The following is a 26,106-nucleotide window of genomic DNA, read 5'->3' on the forward strand; positions in this document are numbered from 1 at the left end:
AAGTTGGAAGGCTATACATTTGTTTCAGAAAAACTGATTTGTTATCTGTCCGTTAGGACATTGGTATTTTAGTTCAGAAAATTTATTCGCTAAAGTAACTAACACAAACCCACTTTTAGTGTTCTTTGTGGCAGTTTATTTTTTTAAAACAATATTCTAGAATTGGTTGAACAAGATCATAATTTTTTTTAAGGCACACCAAAATAATTTTAAGATCTTTTATAAGGTAGATTTTTCTACTAGCTGCATGGTCAGCTTCTCTGTTATTCATGCTCCGCAGGAGAATTAGTCTCAGATATGTGGGAACAGATACTCTTAATAAAGTATTCTGTGTTCTGGAAAGTGAAAGTTATGTTCCTTGCTAAGTTAACAGAATGATAAACTTATTTGAAAATGTAGCGGAAAAGTTGAAAACATATGGCAAGGATAAAAACTTACAGAAAGCTGTTATTGATATATTTCAAAGACAATTAAAGTTAGAATAACAACAATATAAACAATAAGAAATAGCAATGATACTAAATAATCTGAGATCAGGTCAGGAATTGTTGACCACATAATGCTTAACGTGCCTCAGGATGCCCAAATTCACATAGGTTATCTATAAATATTTTGATTTCTCACATACTTGAGTGATAGACTTCTGTGTTTCCACTAGTAAAATTCTCTTAGAAAAGTTCTGTAAACTTGAAAACGTATAACAAGCTGTGACTGTGAGTGGTTTTGATGTTGATGTACTTAATCTATAGTAGTGCAATAGTATACTTCAATATAGGTATTAATGATAGAGTTCTTGCCAAGGTGGGAACACTTGGATTCTATGACTTCCATGGCTTACAACTGTTTCAATCTAACATTTTTTTTTAATAAAAAAATCACACTTTTGTATTGTTGTTAAAAGGACAGTTGTGCCTTTTAATTTATAAAGAAGAAGGATATCATCTCATTTTTCATCAGTTCATTTATTTGTGCAGACATTATTAAAATACTATGTAGGACTGTGTAGAAGTCATTATGAGGCTGTGTGTTTAATAGAGTTATTTTTATTTACCTCAGTAATAATCTTTCTGAAGGAGGGTAGTCTTTAAAAAAAAGAGCAGTGCTATCATTGAGAGAGGGCAAAAAAAGAACCTTAAAGCAACAAAATTTAGATTCTCAGTGTTGGTACTGCAGGCTTTGCAATAGATGTATAATGACACACAAATCTAAGAGCTTTCAACTCCTTGCCTGCTGTTTGATAGAATCCTTCAAGGTGCATTGTTAATCAGTATCAGAAAGAAAATCGCGTTATATAATAAATCTTGGATTACATTTTTTAATGCAGTAAATTAAAATGTTCACTGCAGAAGCAGAAATTCTAGACAGCGGTCTCTCTAATATAGCTTTAGTTGTTGTTTCCATGAATTATATATTTTCTTTTGCACATTTTAGAGAAGACTTATGGAAATACTGTCAGATGTACGGATTTTTTGACTAATTTAAATCTTGGATAAAATATTGGTGGCCGGAAAGTGTTTGCTGTGCTCTTGCAAAACTTCCATTGAAAACCAATAAGTTGACTACCTAAAGCACTCACAATGATTCTGAAACACAATTTTGACTCTGCAAAAATATTTTCTGTAAATTACAATTTAATTCAATGAAGGGTTTGGTATAGTAATGATATTAGCCTAAATGGTAAATTCTGTAGTAAATGTAAAATCTGAGTTCTGATTCATTATATTGTTCTGCAGAGCACTTCAGGTAAATGTCTGTAAAATGGTTGTCTTTAGAATGTCCTCAGTATTTAGTAATAGAAATATTTATTGAAGTTCAGTCATGTAGCATTCTATCTCTTGAGCAAAAACTGTTTCTTAACTAATTTAGAATGTATTCAACATTGGGAAACTAGAAAAAAAGTTACAGTGTAGTTTAGCTGTTCATCTGTTGGTTGTTGCTGTTGTTTTTTTTAAAAGTCATTATTTTGGTGTGGTGCTCAAAAAATTCTTTAAAGACCTTTAAGAAATTTAAGCTACGTAGCTGCCGTTGAATTTATTAGTTGCATTACAGCCACTTAGGAGAGAAAGAAAACTAAAGAGTCTGGGTTCAATATACAGAAGTACATGTAGAAAGCAAATTTCTGGAAAAAAAATGGCATCTCAGTCCTGAGATCCTATACTGGAATTTAATATATTTTTTGCATACTTTGTTATGTTTTATATTCTTCGTCTTGTAGAGTGTTTTGATTTATGTTCCTGTTTCCATGTGTTAGTAGGCAAACATTTTATAGATAGTATAAATAAAATGAAAAATGAAGTAAAGTGAAAACTGCTTTTATACAGCATCTTCACTTTCCTAGAATAACAGCTACAAAATTATTTTGTCAGTAAGTGGTTGTATTATTAGTTGTATTATACTGTATAATGTATGTAATGTCAAATACTGTATAATGTTCTTTTAGAAAAAAAACCTTTATTTGAAAATATAATTCCGCAGTTTGTGGCTTTTAGATTTTGGTGAATGATAAAGTGCTTTCATCTGTAACACAACCTGGCCATGAAAGATTGGTAAAAGAAAGTGTCTTTTAGAAAGCCATGACTTTGTGTTGATGGTTTTCCTCTCCGAGTTAAAGAGATTGGACTTATCTGTCTTTGAGATTGCAGTAAATTGAGAGATTGCAATAAATCTGTGCTTTCAGAATTTCCTTTTTTTTTCTAACTACAGTAACCTTTTTATGTTCGTACTTTAAATATCTCTTTGAAATTTAAAACATGTCAATAAAAAAAAATCCAGTATCTTTGATCAGGAGGAGTAGGATTTTCAGTTTCAGATATTTAAATCTGAAGTAAATAGTCCTCTATACTTGCGGAAATAAGAAGTTTTCTTTATAATAATTACTTATGTAAAATAATAGTGCTCTGTGCATTACAGTAGATAGTCTTGTCAAGATCCCGTTAGAGTAGTTCTTTCTGTATTTCAATTCACCGAATATTTCCCATGGGTCATTTCACTTTAAGTGATGTCAAATAGTAGCAGAGCAAGTTTAGGTTTTTAGCTTAAGAGTTAGTTTAAGTTTTTAATCTCTTGCCAGGGTGGAAGACCTGTATATATTTCTTTTTGAATGTATTAAGTCACAGAAATGAGCAGTTAAAATATCTGACCTTTTATCCTCCCAGAATGTTCAGCACAGAAAGTATGCCCGATGGAAGGCAGCGTACATCCATAACTGCTTGAAGAATGGAGAGACTCCACAGCCTGGCCCCATTGGAATGGAAGGGGAAGGCTTTGGTACGTACTTTTCTTCCTGTAGGTAAAAAAGCAGATGAGCTGAGCTCAGACTAAAATGGTGGAATACACTTTTCTACAGGGAGCATCTAACAGAAAGTGCAGCTTCCCTGTTTAATGTTTTGCTCATGGTGGGTCTTTTTTTCTGCTTATTCATTTCTGCTACTTTTATTGTTGTTTTTATTGGACTTGATTTATTTCATAACACTTGATTTATATATTTTATAACACTTGATTTATTTCATAAAACCTATCTTTTTTCTTTCCTCTGTAGTAGAGATTATTATTTTGAATATTGTTGTTGTCCAAAAGGCATTGTCACATTTAGGCCAGAACCATACATAGCTTTAAACTTGCCTGCTGTCCTCCTTTCAAATCTTATGCTTCCTTTTGCCAGTTTGCTGGCATGCGTGTGTTGTTTTTTTGTTCATACAGACACCCTATGTTAATATTGTTTAGTTTTCAAAACAAATTTTGCCTACTCTCCTTAAATTGGATTTTCTGACACTTTCTCATTCGATCTGGTGACAGACTTAACCAAGATGAACATTTTTCAGAACAGATAGTTTGAAACCTCCCACATTGTAACTTTTACTGTCTTCTATTTAATGAATTAAGACCTGTCTACACTCCACTGCTAATTTAGAAGTCTTAACTCTTTAATAAGAATAGTTAAAGGAATATGCATCATTCTTCTTCAGAGCTTTTTTTTTAAACTGACACCACCAGAGTTGAGCAGATGCAAGCGAGTCTCCATCTGAAGTAACAGAGCGCGTATTTCCCAGTCTATCTCTGGCAAGTGCATGATTATCTTATCTCACCCTATTCTGAAAAAGACAGCTCTTTTTTATGTAGTGTGCAACTGTGTATCCTGAAACAGATACAGGAATGGTGCTGTGCATATAAACTGATTTTGGTTTTGAGTTAATGATATTGCATGCAAAATGTAATACATTGCAGAAATATGTTATAATCAAAACAGTATGTAATTGTGACATTAAACAAAAGGATACATTTCTAAATATTTTTACACATTTGTTTGTAGTTTTTCTGTGCCTAGTGTGTTATGAATGCTTAGTTCTTTTTATATAATTTACTAATTTGATGACAATCAGTTTAGTTAATAGGGATGATTCCTTTTTCCCACAGGTCAACTCGTAGCATACATACTATACAGGACTTCATGATTTGAATAGCTAAGTTAATAATCCCTTCTTTCTTTTCGGATAAGCTTGATTAAAATAACATGCTTTCTATTTAATATTTTCTAGTTAAAAGGAACAATAAGCATCTACAGTCAACAGAATGACAACATCATAGTGAAGTGGCAGAATTAAGTTCTGAATGATATATATGAACTCAATATGAACATATATATTCATTCATATTGGAGTCTGTACTTTGCTCTTCAGGTCTGAACCTGTAGTATAAAAACAATGTTACAAATAGAATTGTGATTTTCTATACATTTTTTTTAGTTATTTAAAACATATTGACACATTAAGATACTAGCTTCTGTCCTTCAGATTTTCAGACTTTTCCTCCTGTAAAGTTGTATTTTCATGCTTCCTTCCTCTTTGTCTGTGAAGAAAGAGGGTGATAGGAAATAAATACTATCTGTATGACACAGGTGGACTTAAACATTACTTTATGATTCTAAATTGTTCAGTTATATATGGAAATAAGAATATATTTGGGGAGTGAGGACTGAATCAATAGGGAGGAGGACAGTGTAAGAGTGCTTCTGAAGTTCAAATGTAGTCCAAAAAAAGTCTGAGAAGTGATTCTCCACAATAATTGCATTATCATTTATATCTTAGAGGCAGTATTACAGTGAAGTATGAAATAAATTTGTCACCTTTATTCCATGTGTACCAAAAAAATCTATTATTGTTAATCCCTAATTTAATTGATTAAAAAAAAAAAGAAAGAAAAGGGTGGGGGAAAAAAAAAGAAAGATAAAGGTACCTATAAGCCGGTTAAAACTCGAGTCTTCATTGCAGGTAATTACAAACATTTACTAATGATAGTAAAAATATCATTACCAAATTATACTTACATACAAAATCAGAGATGGAAATCCTAAGTGAGACAAAATTTTAACATTCCTGTTTGTAGAAAGCCCGCAAAATATATGCATATCTCTGTGTGTGTATATACTTTTACTATTATTTTTTGAAGTGCATTTCATGCATCAGCATCATTTCTCACACCCTTATTTTTCTGAACAAGTAAATGAAAAATGCTTTTTGCTTTTTTATTTTTAAAGATAACTGTGTATCATAGGTATCCATGATACATTACACGACTGAGGCACAGATATTATGCAAATTAATTTTTATTAGAAGATTCCTGCAAAAGGAAAATATCAATTCTTTCTTTGTGCATCATAGGAAGAAAAGCAGCATTGTTCAAATATATGACTGGACCTTCCCCATTCCTTTCTACTTGCTCATTTTCTTCCTCTTCCTGCAAGTGGAAAAAATCTGTTTAAACAGAATAAAACTAGCTCTGTGTAACTTGACAAATTATCATTTTTTTCCAAAGTGTTATTTTCTTTGTGATTCTTGAAAACCATACTGTAACTCTTGGAGACGTTTTTACAGTAGCATAGGCATACTTAATATACTTATGCTGTTGGATTTATGAATGCTTTTGTTAGGATGCGGTTGTGGAAACTTGAAATGACATGTGTGATGTATTAATGCAGTTGCAGTACAAGTCTAGAGTACAAATAAAGGTAATTTAAAGTAGCCCTGGGTCATCAAGTGAGATTTTGTACTAATGTGAAATAGGTAATTTCAAATATGAGAAAGTTTCTAAATGTGCAAAGTTTAGTTATCATAAAATGCATTAAATGTCACCTCTTATATTGTGATACAAAATATAATATTCTACATTTATATTGATGATTTCCATGAATCTGCTACAGTCTCTCTTAGGATAAGGAATAATGTACAATCAGGTAATAAGTTTTTGAGTCCCTTAATGTTGTGAAATTTATGTATCTGTATTTCCACACCCACCCCCACACACCCATATATTTAAATGCATAAAAAGCAGCGTTCCCAGAGAGCTTTGCATTCTGCATCTGTTAGCAACATCTCAAGTTATAGAGAAACATTTTAGCAGAATGCAGAAAATAAAATTATTTTAAATTAAGATTAATAGATGATGGCAAATACATTACCCTTCTAAAACTCTAGACTCCCTAAAACTAGATTTTGCCATTTTTCAATGTAGTGCTCTGTGCAGATGTTAAATCCCAAGAATTGCATCTTTATGCTAGACCGTCCATTCCCCTTCACTGCCAATTGTTATTCCTTGGCATTCTAAAGCATAATAATTTGTAATGTACAAAAGACACTGAGATCAGGATGATGCTTGGCAAACCGCTGCACAGTACATGCAAATCATGTGCCCATTTGTAGTGGTAATAAAGATTTGACAGAATAATATAAGTAACTAAACACAGACTTCAGAAAAGAAAAAGTCGCTGATGATCTATACCAAACTGAGATACACTGGAATTTTGCTGTCACTGTAGTTTGCAGTAGAGTCATAAACATGGTGTATTAAGACAAATTTGAAATGATATTTTGCTGAAGTTGATTATAAGACTTTAAATGGTCAAGTTTTACTGTGTGTGTATGTCTTGTTATATATAGTAAGATAATAGGTAAAAAAAACTATGTTCCATAGTTCCAAAAAAAAAAGTAATATAAATGAATCATTTTCAAAAATTCTGATCAAATTAAGCAAACATCTGTTATGTTTGTAACATAACAGATGTCAGGACATAAAGGTTAATTTAGCGAGATTTGTTCCAGTCTCACATGTTCCGATAATGCTTATTTCTGTGACTTTATCTCCAAATCACTGACATCATGTGGTTTTACTGAAAGTTAATGGATTTAGTCCAGAGGGTTAAGAAGGAATGCCACTAAGCCTTAAGAATAGTCCATTTTTATCTTTGGGTGAAGGCTTGGTTATAAAAACCAAACTTCTCCCCTCCTTTCTTCCCCTACACCAACACATTCCCCATCTGTCCACCACCTCTCCCCGGAGGAGAAAAAAAAAAAAAAAAAAAAAAAAGAGTTTGGATTACACTATCCCTGAAGAAAGTCTAGAGAGCTCATGGGTTCTTTATGCTGAGATCTAAGCACCAAAAACAAAGCGATGAGGTTCCCAGATCCAAGAGAAGAAACTCGAATGTAGCTGAAGCTGTCTGTGAAGCAGCTAAGTGTTTTGGAGCCTGGCGTGTCTCCATTCTTAAGAAAATTGCAAACCCTACTCTTTAAAGGCTAACTAGAACTGCAGGAATATTACAAGAACATATCTTAATGAAGTTCTCTATCTTGTAATAGTCTAGTGCTAATCTAGTGCTTTAATCTTTGATTAATACTATTTTTAATATTTACTTTGCAAAAAGAGTATTTACGACCTTTGGTGACATTTGGACACTTTAAACACCTAATAAATGGGTGTTAATTTAAGCAAAGCTACTTTTATGTTTAATGCAGCTAACATTTGCTGGTTGCACAGTGATTTATCACTTAAGAAAATATGTGTTGAGCAACTCAAACAGTTAAGCCTAATCTATTGATACGTATGCCTGATTAAAAGCATATTGCTCTTCTATGAATGTGCCTCTTGAAGGCACTGTTGTTAAGAATGGCTTAAACACTTTTTTTAATCTTGTTTGTAGAATTGCCAGACTTTAACTCTTTTAAGTTCGTATCTTCCGTGGCCACCATTGTCTGCAGATTTTTTTTTATTTCATTTTATTAATTTTAGTAAAAGTTATTAAATTGTTTCTGAAAGGTGGTCAGAGAAAGAGGTGGAAAGATCTCTAAAGAGGCTTGAAACTTGAACAGAAAGGTTGGCAGGAGATTACTGGGCTTTTTAAATTTTTTTTCTTTCCTTTTTTTTTTCCCAGGGAAAGACTTTTCCTGTCTCTAAGAAAAATCTGCCTAAGATTTGTCCAAGTTGTCTGCCTTTGAGAAACTGCAGTTTGCACATACTTGGGCTTACTGGCATTTCACAGCTGAATTCCCTAAAGGTTCCCTGTTCACAGAGCATCCTAAGGCGTAGAGGTTATGCTGTTTGTGCAGTTTTAACTCTGAGCTGCTGCCAATGGGAAACTGGCACTAAGAGCAGGAAGCTTGTTTAGTCTCTAGACTTAGCATAAGAAGAAGACGAAGTGGCTTCCTGATTGAGGGACAGAAGGACAAAGTCCAGGTTTGAGGAGTAAATACAAAGAGAGAGAACCAAGGGGCAGAGGGAAGAGCTGGCCTTGAAATTAGGCTTGCTTGGGAAGTGAAACTAGGAAGTGTTGGGAATAAATTAGGGTAGGATAGAGCATGTGCAGGAATGACTGAAGGCCATGGAGAACTGAAAGAGTTTGGAGCCAGACCTGGGAATGTCTTGGAAAGAAGACCGGGAGGTAATGCAAGACTGACCCAAGACCAAGTATGGGGCAGGGAGTTATGTCTGGGATATGAAATCCCAGAGACTGGGAGGAATCGGGATAGGGCTGAAGAGAGAGGTTAGGGCACAAGGAGGCCATGAGGCCTGACCAAGCAAATAAATACATAATATGTATTTAATAAGATTTGCATCTATGCAAGTACTTACCGGTAATTTTTGGTAATTGAGATATTAAGTATAGTGAAAGCATGTTTTTCCCACTCCAACATTCTCTGACTTAGGCATTTTTACATCTTTTGCCAAAATAATAACTTCGGTGAAGTGCAGTTTTGCCACTTCATGGTTACAATTTGAACAGGCTATAACAACTGATAGCTGTGTTAGAGTTGGGCAGCCATACCTGCAGAAAGCATTCTGAGCTCTGTCATAACTATTGCATTAATCCTGTGTAAATTAGGTCTCTTGAATTTTGTTAAGCCTGACTTTCTTTTCTGAAATTTCTTAAAAGCAGTTGTTTTCATGGACACCAAAAACATTGAAAGCATCTATCATGCTACCCCTGGGTTATTCCCATCATTACATTGTTATTTAAAGATACCATACTTGGTATTTATTTTTGAATCTTACTGTTTTTTTCACCAGTTTTAACATTTTGATATTACTTCCATCCATGTTAGATGATATTACAATATGAATTACTACCAAAAATACTGGAGGAAAATCTGGCACCCTTAAGATATCTTTTGCCTTTTGAAAATCTACCAGATGTTTGTTTGCATATGTCAGAAATAGCTTAATAAAACCCTAGAGGGAATTACATAATGCAGCAAGTGAAAGTAATTTTTGCAAGAGTCAGACTAATTTTACTGTGTTTTGTGTTTTTCTGTGCAGTTTTAGTAGCAGCACTTGACAGATCTTATAATTTTTGCTTCTATATTTCTTTGACTTTTTAACACTTTTAAACAGAAGTCCTTGGTATTGCTCTGTGAATTCAGATTTTGTTATTAGTACTAGGATGCTATGAATAAAGAGAAGTTATTACAACTTTGCAATAGAAAACAAGATTGTATTCTCTAATGGTCTCTGTATTAAAGTTCAGTAAAAAGACCTATTGGTGATATTATCCACTCGTCTTATTCTCATCTAGGCTTTTGTTATACTTAAGGGTGTTGTGAATTAGAGTGTATTTAGTAAAGATAGTAACTGATTTTTTTTGAGAGGGGAAGAGAGGGCATAAGACCTTAAATGGGTTTATAACAAAAGTGTTTTATTCCTAAGTGGTAGAGATATTTGTATAATACACTGTCTCGAATAACTGAAGATGAGAAAGAATTTCATAAAGAATTTACATTGTTTTGCCAGATTCTGTACTCATGAAACTTTTGCTTCTATATTTGTTTTTTTCTCCCTTTCCAGCACTGTCAATTAGCAAAGCCTGTTCCAAAAACTGTGTTTGTTCCATCTGACATCACTGATGCGGACTGATATGTGCATAGTAAATTTAACTTTATTTGGATTTAACAGAGATCTAAGAGCACAAATCACTCAGTGAATAATTAGGTCATCAGAATAATATTGGACCATTAGTCTTGATACCTGTAAAGCAATATTCAGTAAACTAGACTAGATCATTAAGAACATGTTATTTGTGCACTGAGCATGAATATTTTTGTAGGTACTCTAAATACTCTGGATAAAGTTACATCTCAGCTTAGTAACATTTAGTATCTTAGTGTTCTTGTTTGGTATTGCATTCCCAAAGGTCTTCTTTATTATATGTTTGTGTTTTATTACTTTATTTGCTTGCATTGTCTCCTTCAGTTGCTGTTAAAGTAGACAGGGTGAAGGAGTGAAGTGAAGGGACTGTAGTACTCTGATTATTCTATAGTCAGACTAGTAATGAGGAGGTCCTTCCATTTTAATAAAATATATTTTTAAAAGTATGTGAGCTGTCAATACTTAACCTATGTTATATTGCTTTTATACTTCATCAAATCAACAGTGAGTGGGTTAAGCCACGTTGTGATGGCAACTTTTCTAATTAAAGAAATAGGAGTTTTAAGTTCTCAGGTGCTTGTAAGAAAGCAATTCCAGTAATTTCTGTGTTGTATCATCTTAACAGATGCTGAGAGAGAAGAAGCAGGCTCATCTACTCTCCATAGTGGAACGACTCAACCATCATCATCATCATCTACCTATGAAGCAAACAACATACCAACTAGTAACTACACTGGCATACATATACCACCAGGTGCCCATGCCCCAGCCAACACACCAGCTGAAGTACCTCATAACACAGGTATGTCAAATTTACATCCAAAAAGCCATTACGTGTCTTTGTTCAGAAGAAAATTCCAAGATTACCGTCTTTCCATTACATGTAAAGTAAAATAGTAAATATGCTCTATGGCAGAAGCAACCTCATAAATTTATACTGTACAAGTGCAATAGGAATTACTTTTTATATTTGTATGTTCTCAAGTGATATTTAAAATACATAATTCATGTTTTAGAACACTTGCCAGAAGTATGTATGGACTAAAAGAGAATTTTTCTACAGACAGGATTTTTGTTTGTCATAAAGAGGAATGCATTGAAGTTCTACAAAGTTCCATATATCTGCTAATGAGATTATGAACATCTATACATATATAGAACATATATAATGAACGTGCTGCTTGTACTGTTTTTATTTTCTGTTTGCTTTATGCTGCCTTTTCCGTGCCTAGTACTTTAGAGTGATTGACTTCTAACAGTAATAATAATGGATATTTTGTCCTTAGTAAACATATTGGTTCCTAAACCCTTTTTTGCTTTCTGTCATTTTTGGACTAAACATGGTTTTTAGAAATCAAATGTTCTTTCCAGCATCTGTATTTAAAAAAACGTAGATGATTTATGAACAAGTAATACTTCTATCTCCTGATGACTTTAATTACAGTTGCTAAAATACAAAAAGTCCTTTTTCTTTTCTAGTCCAGATGATATTTGATTGCTTAAGATGTATTTATATATGAAATTTATTATTATTATTTTCTCATTTCAAGAATACTTCATGTGATGGAAACTTCAGGATGCCCTTTTTTAAAGCTTAATCAAAGGGAAATCCTTAAAATATAGAAGTTTTTTGTTTTTTAAATTCAGTCTAAGTAAATATTTATACTTTATATTGGTCAGATATGAAAGCTAGAATATGTAGCTTGCTGGTACGGATGAATTCTTTGCATTGCATAGTTCTAACCACAGCCTTCATTCCATGAAATAACAGATATCCTAGGAAAGATATTTTATCATCTCCCTAGGCAGCAGATTTTCAAGAAATAGCTGTATGCTGATCTGCTGTGTTCTGGACATACTTCAAAAATATGTATAGACACAGGAATGCTTTACAGCAAATATGGACTATTTTCTCTAGCAATTCCCTTCCCCTTTTAAATCTAGATAGCTTTCCTAATTTTCATCATTTTTTTAAGAGTAATAACGAAAATTACTTTCTAGAATGAAACGACGAGCATGGTGCTTTAAAAAGAAAACAGGACATCCGTCCTCTGATATAAAGAGGCAGAACTTAGATAAAATTACTCACTCAGATTCTTCTCTTCTTCAGCATTCATTTCCTCAATACTCTAGGGTAACCTATGTCCTTTGGACCTATATTTTCTTAATTCTTTTCTATGCTAGAAATCAAATTTCTATGAATTAGTGTACTGATAAATTCTTGAATACTATTTTTATAGAATATTTCTAATCTTGCAGAGATTTTATTTTGCTTGTGGGTGGTTTTTTGTTTATTTTTAGGCATGTTTCTTCCAAGTTTTCAGTCTTGGGAAGCTATCAGCTTTTAAATCATTGAGTCATTATGTTTAGCTGTAGTGTTTTTATCTTTTTAATTTGTCAGCTTTTTACTTTTAAAAGCTATACATCAAAATAACTGAAGTTTTGTTTTGTTTTTGTTGATTTGCAGGTGTGACAAGTAACACCATTCAGCCTCCTCCACAGAATATTCCTCTTGTAGATCCTTCCCTTTACAACGCTCAGTCTGCAGGTAAAGTAATGGTATTTTTTTTGTGTGTCTTGTGTCCCTGTCCCCGTTCTGCCCCTGTGATTTTCATCCTTTAAGATTTTTGAGAAATATGTCACCATTGATTCACAGACTTTAAAAAGAATGGACTGAAAAAGCCTTCTGTTTAATCAGAAGGATGTTATGACTGGAATTCAGTTTCAGCTTGGTCTGTATGTATTGCCATAAGAATGATTAAGGATGTGTCCACCTTTATATTAGAAAGTCATTTTAATAGAAAAAGTCTTTAAAAGATTACAGAAAAATAAGAGAGAGAACCTTTGATAAAGACACGTTCACCTTCTTCTCTTGAAGAACAAAAGGCTTATCCTACTGTTTGACGTATTGATAGAACATCACTTCTAGACTTATAGCTGAGCAGTTTCATCTTGGTGTTAGTGCTGAAGTTCTTTGGGTTATTGTAAGGGCTTTCATAACTCCTTAAGCAAAGTGGCTGAATGCATTAATTAAGCTTGCATGTGGCAACTGCTCGTTGGAGAATAGATTTCCTATTGTTCTGATAGCAAAACTTTCATGCATATAATCAGCTTATTGGGATCCTCTAGACAATCATCCAGAGATTTTTGGATAACTGCTCTGAAATTCCTAGTTGTATGTACCTACTGTTTTGTTTATGTAACTCTTAAATGTTAAAGTCAGAATTTTTAATTAAACTTTAATAATTAAATTTCAGAAGTTCTAGTATTAGGTATCTGAGTAGTATCAGTGAAGTGCTGCCTACAATCATTTACCTATAATAACCTGTTTTAATAAATATGTAAATATAGATAATAATGAATTAAGATAACCTTGTATTTGTGACAATTCAAAATAACTGATATCCTGTAATTAAGAGGTACCTTTGCTAGCATAGTGATTAATTTCTGTTTTGATCTGACCTGAATATTTGCATGCCTGAATTCTTCTCCCTCATGCACTACAACTTTGATTCTTCTAACAGTACTACAGGTGTTACATTATGATTAGGATTTTTGCAAAAGTGCACCCTTAGAAGTCAGTCCTTGGTTGTGAAAGCTTTAGAAAAAAATATCAGTCAACAGCAATCTGGTAAAACACAATTTTGTTTACACGCCTAGAATTTGGAAGTTTGAGGGTGAAGGGAGGTGTTTGTCTTTGCCTGTGACCATCCTGTATCCCATCCAAACATGCCAGACCATTACCGAAAACATCTTCCCTTCAGCAAGCCATGTAAGAGTATCATCAGAAATCATCCTTCTCCAACTACTACTTAAAAAGACCTTTTTTCGTCAACCAGTACTGTGCTCCAAATAGGTGTGGAAATGCCCCTGTTTTATAATGGACCTATTAAACTCTAAGACCCAGGAGCCCTCCCCAGTTCCTGAGTCCCAGTGTGTACTTTGGCTAGATCCCGACTGCATATTGAGGTTATAGCTTTAGTGTATACCATACCTATGGAAATATAGTTTCCTTTGGGAGGCAGTAAGGGAGTGGTATTGCTCTCCAATAGATCTCTAGAGTCAACACAGTCAGGGAAGAGAAAAAAAAAAACACACTTCATGATTTAGATGCAATGTGTATGTCTGTACTAATAAATTAAACATACCTGTAAATATTTAATATTGAGAACAGTTGGCACAGAGCCATTTACATCAATACTATTAAACTTTTAAACCTCCTAAACAAGGTAGTTCATGAAGTCTGCCAATGCTGAATGGTCTCTAGCCTGCTCTAACCACAAGTTGTGCCCAGGAATTGTTTAGGAAAGTGTTAGCTAGCATGGGCCAAAACCAAATTGAAGCCTGTTCCAGCAGTTCAACTGTGTAGACAGTCAAGTCCCAGTGCTGAAGCACATTCCCTGGCACAGTTTAATGTACTAGTATAGACATAGCCAAACAGGATATTCCACATATTCCTGCAAGACTGTTTGTGGTAGTAAGATCAAATGTATATTTTTAAAATAAATTATATATTTTCTTTCCTTCCCATAACATGGGAAAAGCAATTTGTTTAATGCTCTGATGGGAGAATAACTTTTGATGGGAAAGAGTGGAATATATTATCGAACTAAAACTAAGTTAAAGTAACAGCATTTCTTTGATTTCAGTCAGTTTGAAGCATTCAATACTTGTCCTGTCCTATTGGAACAGGTTTTAGTGTTTAGCTTTTAAAAGGGTCAAACCTTAAACAATTCTAAGCCTTTGGAATTACCCATGCTAGGTACTATGTCTCTACTAACTAAATGTAGAGCTATGTGGCAGCTTCATATAGTATATGCATGCAATTCTCTGTGTAGTTTGTGCAAAAAAAAAAAAAAAAAAAAAAACCCACTCTAGATTTTGCTAACACTAAAAGCATTCATGGCCATGTTACATGGAGCTTTTATAAAACTTTCGTATATTCACATATACTTCCTTCCACAGGTGGCATAATATAGAGTTGCACGTATAAAGCTGTTTGATTTTCCATACATAAAGTAGAAATAATAATTTTATATTTTGCATGTTTTATGATCTTAAGAAATCCTTAAGAATTTACGTTCTGAATCTTAACTGTTTTAATGGGACAAAAGATTATCTGTTTTTAGAAATCATTTACTTTTAAAAAGTAGTACCTTTAGTAATTAATGTTCTAAAAATCTATTTGCCCTCACTGTTTGTAGGCACCATATTTCATTGATTTCATTGCAATATTCTTAGCTTGACTTCCTTGTCTTTGGGAAATGCATAAAGAAGAAAAACATCTAAACAGAAATCGCTATCAGTGCTCAGTGTAATTCATTCCAAAACTGCTTTTCATTCGTGCTCTGTTTTTCTGCATCTCTAGTCAAATTGCCTTTCAGTTTCGCTCTGTATTCCTCTCTTAAACTAAAGGACTCTTGCTTTTTGACATTAGTTATGGATTCCACGACTGTCGCATTTCAGTAATAAATATAACCAGTGTGCTAGTAGTTTTGGATTAACACAGAAGCAGGCTTGTTTGAGGATAAGTACAGTGTGCTTCTTCCTATCTAAGAATTTGGGGAGCTCAGACATTAGAATATATAAGTTTAAATTAGTTGCTTAAATGGGCACTTTTTTGAGTGATTTGGCTATAGTCATCGGTGTTAAGTTTTGTGTTATTTTGAAAACTTAAGAACAGAGAGTTATTTTATTTCTATTCTGTTTGTCCCTTGTGAGGTGCTGACTTCAGTGGGAGCTGAAGCACATCAAAAGATCAACACCCTTACTGTGTAAACTTTGGTTTATAAATCTAAAATTGTTAACTTTTTTCCTTCAAGTTATGTCATAATAGCATCTGAAGTAGATTTCATAATAAATAAGGCGTTATGCCAGCAAAACATTAATGGAGCTCATACTGTAAAAATAAGATTAGACTGGTGAATTTAGGCTTCCTTCCAATAAATTAGTTGAATACTGGACTGATGCCTTAACCATTTTTTAAAGAATGATTTTCTAGTTTCTTTTGGCACCATAATATAAAGCAACTTTGAGGGGAACTTGTTCTTTTTAATTTCTTAAATATGCTAAGTAATGTAGTTATGAATTGACCTCAACTGCTTTTAGTCTGTGATTTTATTATTTAGATCACAAAATAACCTAACTGTATGTTTGTGTTTATATGTACATTCACGCATACTTACACATGTATATGTGTTTTGAGAGATTTAATGTGATTTTGCAGATTCAACATTAAATTACTATACATTGCAGTGATAATTTCACTCAATCGCCATGTGCCTTTATTCGGCGGTTATTTCGTGGTAAGATTTATTTATCAAAGTTGAAAATAAGTAGTCAAGAGTGTATTTTAAAAATGGATAAAATTTATTTTTAAGAGCACTTACCCTCCGGCTTTCTGTTGTTTATGGTTGTTTTGAATACCAGCAATCTCATCTAGTTTCACATACTTTCCATTCTATTTGCTCAAAAGCTGATGTTAAATAATAAGATTGCGAAAAGGAAAAGTGAGTATAATAGACATTCTCTGATAAGAACTGAGATTCTTCAGTGAATGTTCTCACAGTTTCGCTAACAGCAGAGTTCTATTTTAAAACAAAATGATCCAGCTGATCAGAATTGTAGCAAGTAAAATGCATTTAAGAATTTTCATGTACTCGCTTACATTTAGAAAGTTAGGCTGTGATAGCTTAACTGATTTTATGTTCGGATCTGTGGTGTGTTTAAAAATGCGTTTTTTTCTTAATCTATGAAATTGTTTATGGTCTATAAAATACTTGTGGTTTACCTCCTGAATAAATGCATGTTAATTTTTAATATTATCTGTAATTACTTAAATGTCTTCATAAGATGATGTCCTTTACGAGTTGCACTGAGAAAATACAAGTAAAGGTTTTAGAATTTTCCGTACATTTTTGGAATGGCCCCATTCGGGATTAGCCCCAGGACTTCCAGGGAATTGGTGGCAAGAAGGGGCATTAGCATACCTGTATTTTATTATGCAGGCATCAGGGATGCTCTTCACATACCAGATATTCTGCTTCTTGGGGCCTAAGTCCCTAATGGCCTTTTAGAAAGCTGTATGTGTGTTTGGTGAGCACTACAGGTTTCCCAATGTTTGAACTTCTTTTAAGAAAATACTCTGATTAATAAATGACAGATAATTGTTTTATAACTTACTATGAGAATTTTTCTTGCTATTATTTGGCAGTAGTGCAAAAATGAGTACCTTAAGTGTTGTTTCTGGTGTAAACAGTGGAAACGAATATTAATTGGATCCAACAGAAATAGTAAAATGTGTATGAAATGAAATACAAATAAATATTCCAGTGAGAAATGTTTGTGCATCTAAAAGTTTCAGAGGGAACAGTTTTTGACAGGGAGTGTATTATTCCTGAGGGAGAGAGCAAAGTAATTAAACTATCAACACAGAAACCACTGTCCTTGTTTGTTGCAGGTTGTAACATGATAATAGGTAACTTACTGTGACTAAAAAGCACTCTCTTGCTTTCTTAGGTGAAGAGCAGCTCTTTCTCAAAGGTATTGACTTACTCATGAAAGGCACTGCGTCATATAAATACCAGTGCTTTGAAAGGTTCTCTTATGTTTTTCAAATGGCAGCAGCAAAGTTGACCATTATATGAATGGAAAGAAGAATTAACAGAAGAAACAACATACCCTGGTCTTTGTAATACTACTGCAAATATACGTGAAGAATAATCTGAGATGAAATTTCATCAGATTTCTTTTATTATAACTTTACTATAATTTTATTTTTGCAGGGGAAGTCCGTTTGACTCCAGAGGACTTTGCCAGAGCTCAAAAATATTGCAAATATGCTGGCAGTGCTTTGCAATATGAAGATGTGAGCACTGCTGTTCAGAATCTACAGAAGGCCCTCAAGTTGCTCATTACAGGCAGAGAATGAAGCCTTTGTCCAACAGATTCACATCGTTTGCCTAAAGAACTAACAGTTTATTATTCTACCTGTTAGGGGAATGGAGTTATACAAAAGTTCTCAATCCTATTGCCCATGACAGTGAAATCAGTGTTTCAATGTCAGATTACCAATTAATGGTACAGTAGAAATCTCAAGCAGTTTTCATTTTCTGCTCAGTGGAACTAGAAAAGTATGGATGCAGTGGATTGATATAAGCAAAATACTGAAGAATATTGAGTGAACGCTGCTCAAGAGCTAGAATTCATGTTGCAATATTTAGACTAGTGGATTGGGAAAATGCTGAATTTCTAAAATCTTGAACAGATGAGTGTTCTGTTAAAAATCTGATTTTGGTTTCCTTATTTCAAGCAAATATTTATTAGGAATAGTAATCTTAAAATGGTAACTAAGTTTAGGAATTTCCTCTTGAAATGAGAGCACATGAGAGGGCCGACAGATCCACATTGACTATGTAAATAATTTTGGTATCATCTGAGATCCAGGTCAAAGTTGAGGAAGACTTGCAGGCATTTATATTTCATTTTAAAGTATGCTGGAAAGCCATCTCTTGATGCTTCAGACAGTCATTTGATGATGTTTTCCTTTCCCCCACAGCTTTATGGACTGCAGTGTGTGGTCTTGATATTGGTTCTTGCTCCTTTTGCATGAACATTTAAAACTTTGTATAGGTATGAGTAGTTAAGAGAAAGATCATCTCATCGGAGATGATCCTGAAACCAGAAGACAAAGATTCTAAACAACCTGAAATGTCAGGGAGATTTACTTCATAGCTGTTGCATCTCTTTAGTAGGCTGTATCAGACCATTTCTTCAGCAATTCTTGCAGTCAATCTCTGGAGTTAGTGTCAGAGTGTGGTATTTCCAGCCACTATTCTTCTCTGCTTTGTTGTGGAGACGTTTTGGACTACAGAATTAATTAAAATGTCTTTGAAATTGAATTTCAAGTCTTTATAAGGTCTGTCCTTGTAATTATAGAGTTCTTCATTGTTAAAAAAAATGGATGGATTTTTAAAGTCCTTTTTTAGAAAAAACACTAGTGTGAACAAATGAGTACACCCTAAAGCATGTCTGATTTATGTAAAGCATTTTAATGTCAGATTATTTGGTATGTCTTTCTTTCCAATTTGCCAGATGAAGTGTGTGTATCCTTCAGAGCTGCTTTCCAGTGACTAAAATACACTTGATATCTAAAGCAATAAGAGGAGGAAAAGAAAACCAAACAAAATATAAGGATGCATTAAATTTACCTGCTCATATCCTGTCTGTTAAGAAAGCAGAATTTATTTAACAGAGAGTTTGAAAAAAGTAGTGTCAAATTCATTAATGTATCCTAAAGCATTTAGTTGAGCAAGATTTAAAAAATGAAACAGGTCTGGTATTGTTTGTTTTGTGGGATGGTATGCTAACCTGGGCGGTAGTTTGGATTAGATTTGCATTGGTTTGGGAAGTTTAGAATTTTAAATGTTTTGGACAGTAATGCTCTATAAACCTGGGCAGTGAGCCTGTGTTTTGTACAGCACTTCATGTAAGTTAAATCCTTCAGTTAGTTTCTGTGTCAAACTGATTTACTGGAAGTTCTTCCATATATATTACTGTGGGTTATATGGCGGTATGAAAAGCTGCTTTTTGAATAAGAGGAGGATGGGGGGCATTCATCTGTGTTAAAAATATGTATTACATTAATCTAACAATCATGAATTCCTTTCTTTTGTGGATCATATAGCTGTTCATAGGTATCAATTTTAGTCTCAAGAACCTGCAGGAGGAAGATATGTTTTCTTTATTTATAAAATAGCTAAAAGAACTTAGGGAGATTTGTATAACACATAAAATAGCCCAGATAAGGTATAACACTTGTATTAATTAAAAGGTTTTCAAGTACAATTGCCTTTTTAGTTATTTCCTTCCTTATCACATCATTTAATAACTAAATTACAAACTACATTTAAATATTTCTTAACTGTCTCTTGGTCATGTTTCTGCTGAACATCTAGAAAAAGAGAGAATCAACAATGAAAAAGACATAAGTAATGGTGTGAACTTAAAAATGTGTAAATTTCCTGTGTCTAGAAAAAATAAAACAATTGTCACTGAATGGAACGGAGATAAAAATCTTTGTATTTCATGGAGAAACTATCTGGGTTTTCTTTTTTTAAGAGAATTTACCATGTTAGGTGCATACCATGGTATCTTAATTAGCATACTTTATTTAAATGTGTTCTGTCTTCATCATATTTTAATCATAATTAGTTTAGTAATTATCATTTAATAATCATACTTAATTTATTAACCATAAGTCATTTCACCATACCATGTTTGAAGCCAGATATTTAAGCTGCTGTCATTTGATGCAATTTAGTTCCTTCAGTTTTCCATGGAAGCCAAGACAGTTTGTGCCACTCTGACATAAAGTTCTAAATTACATAATTTTAATTATTGTTGTAGTTGATTCAACTTGGAGAAAAAAACTCAGTGTTTGTAATGTTTTGCTATGTGAATAAACACTTTTTGAATATTTGTCATCTAAACTGGTGCCTGAAGCAAATGGCAAATAGCAAAACATTTCAAATTCGTTTATGTTTATTGGGACAACTTAAGTGAGTCAGCCTGAAAGTTCGAATCAATGTTGGAGAATAGTCAGGAGAAGGTAGGTAGATACCGGGTAAATAAATTCGAATTTGTGCCGGACAATGGACTTTATTGCCCCATTGTTAAATGCTGTGTGAGTTTAAAGTGGTGAACCGCTGATTTTGCATCCCTTTGAGTATTAAAGTGCTTGCCTGTACCTCCCTCTTAAACCAATTCCCAACACATAGAGTTACAGTAGAAACTCATTTCTTTGCACATATCAGTTGATAACTCTTTTCCACTTAAATTTTTGTTGGCCTTTCTCTTTTTCATTATGAGTTATCAATCCACTTCAATGTATAAAAAAAAGGAGAAATACATTTTTTCTGCCAAATATTCCATGTTCAATTTTGCAATTTATGTAAAATATTTTAGTAAATCTGTTCAGTTTTTGTTATTCATAAGTTTTTGTTTGTTTGTTTGTTTCTTAATTAATCTTAATTTAAGCTTTCTTTACACCAGGGATGCAGGGAAGGTTCCATATTATATTAGAGAATTCCTATAAAATGTTTTGGGAGGTGTCTTGCAACTTCTTTAGGAAGTGGATTTTTTTTCCTTTTTTTTTCCTTTTTTAAAAAAAAAATCAATTCTAATTGAATTTATTAATACCAGAGGTGTTCCTTTGTTCAAGTCATTTGAGGAAGAAATTTAACAGATGTCCATTGTAGGTGAAGTTTCAAAGGCACACACTCAAGTGCAATCATATTCCAAGATGTGGTTGTAAGTGTAGTTGTGATGCTATATTATTTACCAGACATTAACAATAAAGATCTGGGGGAAGGGAAAGGGCAGGAGGTGAGTGATGAGTGTCTTAATAACAAAATTCACGTAAATTCAGTCAAGAACCATCCAAATGCCATCCAGAAAAATATAGTAGTTACATTAACTACAACTATTGGAAAAGTCAGGAATATATAGACCTTTCTGGCAGCGTTGGATTTAATGCTAAGTATTTAGTGCACTAATACAGTACCAAAGGTTAGCTTTTCATTGTTTAGTATTCCAAACAAGTTTGTTTTTCTCTCTTTTTTTTTCTTATGTCAACAGTAAAATAGGAGCCTGATTTAAAAAAAAAAATACATGTTAATTTAGAAGAAGTTTTTACATTTGCAAAAGGTTAAATATAGTTTCTATTGTGGTAATAGTCTGGCTTCAATTGCAATGCACCCTCACTTATAAAGTGATTCTTGCTTCTTTTAAAAATATTCTTTGTTCTGCAGTTTATGGAATTAGAGCCAGAGCCTGGATATCCGGATTTTGGAAGACTTAAAAGTTTTATAATAAGTTCCTAAACCACTGGTGCATCCTAACGTTGACAGCAATTGTTTTTCACAATAAAGTCAGATTTTTTATGTTCTTTGCATTTTAGATTTTAACCAAATTTAGTAGGCAAAATAGCTATGCATCTCTCTCTCTTACTGTATTGCCACCTTTCAGTGCACAAATATAGTCAAGCAAAAGTGAAGACAACATGAATTTGTATTTGACATTTCACAATTGTTAAGAAAGGAGTAATTGTCATGTTGCCAATTGGAACATTTTATCTGAGTGAGGAATTTAAATGTCCTTATAGTGATGGTTCTGAATACAATGCCCTAAATTATAAGAACTTTGTAAAGAGCATCAAAAACAACTTAAAAGAGAATAAATGCAATGTGCCAGTGGAGAAAAAGAAAACTCACCTTGTTCATAATGGCAAAGGGCACAAAAATGACCTCCAAAGAGCATGGAAGAAATATTGCGGCTCTCACCCAGAAGCCTGAGACCATGGCAGTGTCCACAGTGACGTGTTAGCTGTTTGCTGGGGCAGGCCCTGGTTAGCACCTTGCAAGATGGAAAGGAAGAAGATTCTGCTTAAGGTGAAAGATTACAGGAAGATAGATAGAATATCTTAAGGGGGAAAGAGTGCTAAAATGTGAAAAATATTTTTTGCTGTGATCTGTAGAACAAAATTAAAATACAGGAGAAAGATAAGGTAGTTGGGGCAATGAAAGCAGAGACTTTAAATTTAGCTCTAAAGAGGAAGAAAAATAGACATTCTGGTATCTTCTTATCCTCAGAATGAATGTGCTCCTTATAAATTATCAGATATATTAATTAATGGTTAATAATGGGGAGCTTTTTCTAGAAAACATATGAAACCGTGTAAATAACTGTATGACGTACAGTTTGTCCTTAAAAGGCTACCTTCTGATTTTGTCCTTTCCTCTTGTTTTCATTTGCTTCCCTTTCTTCCCTGTCTGTATTTGCTTTGTGGTTTTCCGATAGCTAGAAGGGAGATTGTTGTGATTTAATACAGTGCTAAGGATGAGTAATAGCCTACATGTTTAGACCTTCTCGCGTAATTTGGGAAGATTAACAGGTCTTAGTTTAACCAGGTGTGGACCACAGCGCAAAAGCAGAGGTTTTTGCTTCCCTCCTGAGCTTCAAAGGCTCCTTAGCAACAATATGGCTACAGTATTTGCACAATGATGTGTGGAACTTAACGCTTGAGAGTCATATCACCAAACAAGGCCTAGCAAAGTGTCCAAGTCTTGGAGTTCAGAAACCAACTAAATTTGAAGGACAAAAGATAAACCTTACAACCTTAAAAGATTGTCTGAATTCTTGGTAAAGTGTCTTCTGTTACCTCCTCCGTCATTTGGTGTCACATTTCAGTGATGAGGGTAGTACTGGAATGCAGTCATGTCTTCTGAAATAACATATAGTCAGAGATTGTGAATTCTAAGGAAATGTGCACTTAAAAACTATGATCAAGTGCAGTAATGCCTTGATAAGCTGTAACAAGTTAGCTCTGGTCCTGGAAGGTTTTTAGTAGAAATACAAAGATCGATGTTTCCTGATTTACTCTATTGCTTGGCAAGTTTTGCATGCATAGGGTTTTGTAGGGAGGGGGTGGTTTCTATGAGTTGTCATCTTGCTTTTCATGTTAATAGCTTTTGCAAGTGTCTTACCCTCCTTGGAATCAAATTTGATGCTTCATGGAAATTATAGCTCCTGTTAACTGATAAAATATGGCCCTGGTAAAGAAACTATAGAACGGTAGATGTACTAATCTTCATAGATATATGGAAACTTGAGGTTGCAAGTTCTGACAGTGGTTTCTTGGGTTGGTTAAATCATCCTCTCTTTTTCTCAACTCATCTGTAAAATGGGCTTCTTTAGATTTAACACTTATAATAATAATGCAAATCTAGAATGCATTAGACAATGCTTCAGTTCCTGTTGGTAAGCTGTCACTGGAAATAATGGGTTTGGTTTTTTTCATTGATGAATGTTATTAAGCAGTAATAGATGCAAAAGAATGCTGCTGAGATGACTTAAGTAGATGGATAAGCTATTGAAAGTAAAATTGAGCTTATTACAGAATGGCTTAGGGCAGTAGGGACAAAAGAGTATTAAGATATTTTAAAACCCCTTGATAAATAATATATTGATGTGATTCTATTGTAATGTTGAAGTGATTCTTGAGCTATATTTTTAGTTTGTCAGTTTGAGTTCTGGAGAAGGTTTTTCTGACACCCTCTAAACTTGCAACATGAAACTTTTTATTAGAGATATAAAAGACCCAAATTTAATTTTTTTTCCCCAAAGTGTGGTGCCACTGAAACATACAGCTTTGCAAGACCTGACCGATATCTAAAACCCTGTAAATTGTTGTAAAATTTGCCAAACATTTATGTGATGCATTTATGTAAGGCAACCAGTCCATCAGTGCTAGGTGAATTGAGTAACCACTGTCCTGGGAAAAATTCTTTGTGCAGTGTAGATATGAAGGCTGTATTTTTAAACCACGCATCCAACTCATGATCAGTGCACTTTGGCTCAGCAGCCCTTTGATAACAGAAGCTGTGTGCGTATCTGGCCTTTATCCTACAAACACTTAATTCTCTGTGTAACTTCATCTGTGTGAATGGTCCAAAGTGAGCCAGTGCCGAGTACTCCTGTGCATAAGTGTTTCCTGCACTGAGGTAAAAACCTTAAACAAGAGGCACATTATTTGATGTTCAGTGAAATATAGCTAGAACAATGATAGTAGGGCCTAATCTGGGGTATTGCTAGTTCTCCAACCGTGTAGTTTCTAAACTCATAATCTGTGAATTGATTAATTTTGGGACAGAAAACTTTGGCCTCTTCCTGTTTATATTTTCCCTTGGAAATGCTGCAGTCTTATTTGCTGAAAAATTGATTTATTTGGATGATAACCCCTCTTTCTAGTACTTTCTTGATTTTTGGCATGCAACTGACAGGAGTACTTCTACAAGGGAAATCTGTTGAGTCAGTCTACACCTTGGGAGATTCCTCCATCATCACTCTGAAACAAAGGCCTTGCTGCTGGCACTTACTCAATGGGCAGTCTCTAAATGTTTGGACCGATGCACAAATATCTAGGAACTTTTGACAAAAAGAAAGAAATGCTGTAGAAGAAGCTTGTTTTATTCATGGTACCAAGAGCCTACTACAGCAATCCTCATGTCTATTGCAGCCTTAAATAAGGTCAAATAGGAACTCAGTGGCTTTGTTTATAAATAGAGGACATTTGCACAGCTGCTGAATAATTTCTTCAAGGATTTTGAAATGGAAGTTGCACAAACAGGTTTTCACACATGACTCTGTAGGACTCCTGGGAGGATAACAGAAGCAATGCATTAATGTTCGCTGTGTTTTGGTTCCTAAAGAAAAGTTATCTTGCAGTGAGGAATCATCCGCTGAAGGAAAATATGCTTGGTGCCTGTATGGTACTGGTGTCATTTTGATGTGCTGATGGTAGGAAAAATCTTAAGCTTTAGAAGGTCTTTCAGTAAGATGGTGAAATTAAGCACTTTTCTGGGGATAAAATTAAACCTTTTGATAAATATACAGACTTCTGTGCAGAAAAGTCTCTGCAATATGAACACTTATGTGCAAGAATCATTGTTCTTTATATTTTGCCTGCCTATCTCTGACTGCTTTCAATTACTGTTTCATGCAAGCAACCAGCTTGTTCATTCCTGGAGTTGTCATGAGTCATAAACAAATCACATAAACACTTTAAAAGAAACTCAGTCCCACTCCTGAATGTGGCAACAGTAATGGCAGGTAATTCAGTCTTGTGTATAGTTTTTTTTTTTTTTCTTTTTTTTCTTCCTGATTTGTTTTTACTAGTTACAACATAATGTCAGTTAGTGCGAGGTGCTGGTGAATGGCTTGCTTTGTTCTCTTTGGAAGATAGGATATGCTTGTGCAGATGTCTACCATTATAGGCATATCTGCAAATGTGATTTCCACAAATCCTTATAATTGCTACAAAGGCAGTAGGTTCTTTGAGAAGGATCAGAAATGGTG

At 33.9% G+C, this 26,106-nt stretch overlaps 1 protein-coding gene across 2 annotated transcripts in view; it reads left to right on the plus strand.

Moving 5' to 3' along the window:
* Nucleotides 1–18,136, plus strand: part of VTA1 (vesicle trafficking 1) — a 36,719-nt gene extending 18,583 nt beyond the window's left edge. Inside the window, exons 5-8 of one of the 2 annotated variants that reach the window (XM_088529695.1) lie at nucleotides 3,156–3,267; nucleotides 10,817–10,993; nucleotides 12,659–12,739; nucleotides 17,976–18,136. In XM_088529695.1, coding sequence (XP_088385821.1) covers nucleotides 3,156–3,267; nucleotides 10,817–10,993; nucleotides 12,659–12,739; nucleotides 17,976–18,121 — 516 coding nt within the window. In that variant the 3' untranslated portion in view covers nucleotides 18,122–18,136. The remainder of the gene's footprint in view (nucleotides 1–3,155; nucleotides 3,268–10,816; nucleotides 10,994–12,658; nucleotides 12,740–17,975) is intronic. The other variant, XM_088529694.1, reaches the window with a different exon arrangement.
* The last annotated feature ends 7,970 nt before the right edge of the window (nucleotides 18,137–26,106 follow it).

The sequence above is a fragment of the Tinamus guttatus genome, unplaced genomic scaffold (assembly GCF_059628265.1).
Source record: "Tinamus guttatus ecotype Peru unplaced genomic scaffold, ASM5962826v1 Tinamus_guttatus_pri_ptg000336l, whole genome shotgun sequence".
NCBI lineage: Eukaryota > Metazoa > Chordata > Aves > Tinamiformes > Tinamidae > Tinamus > Tinamus guttatus.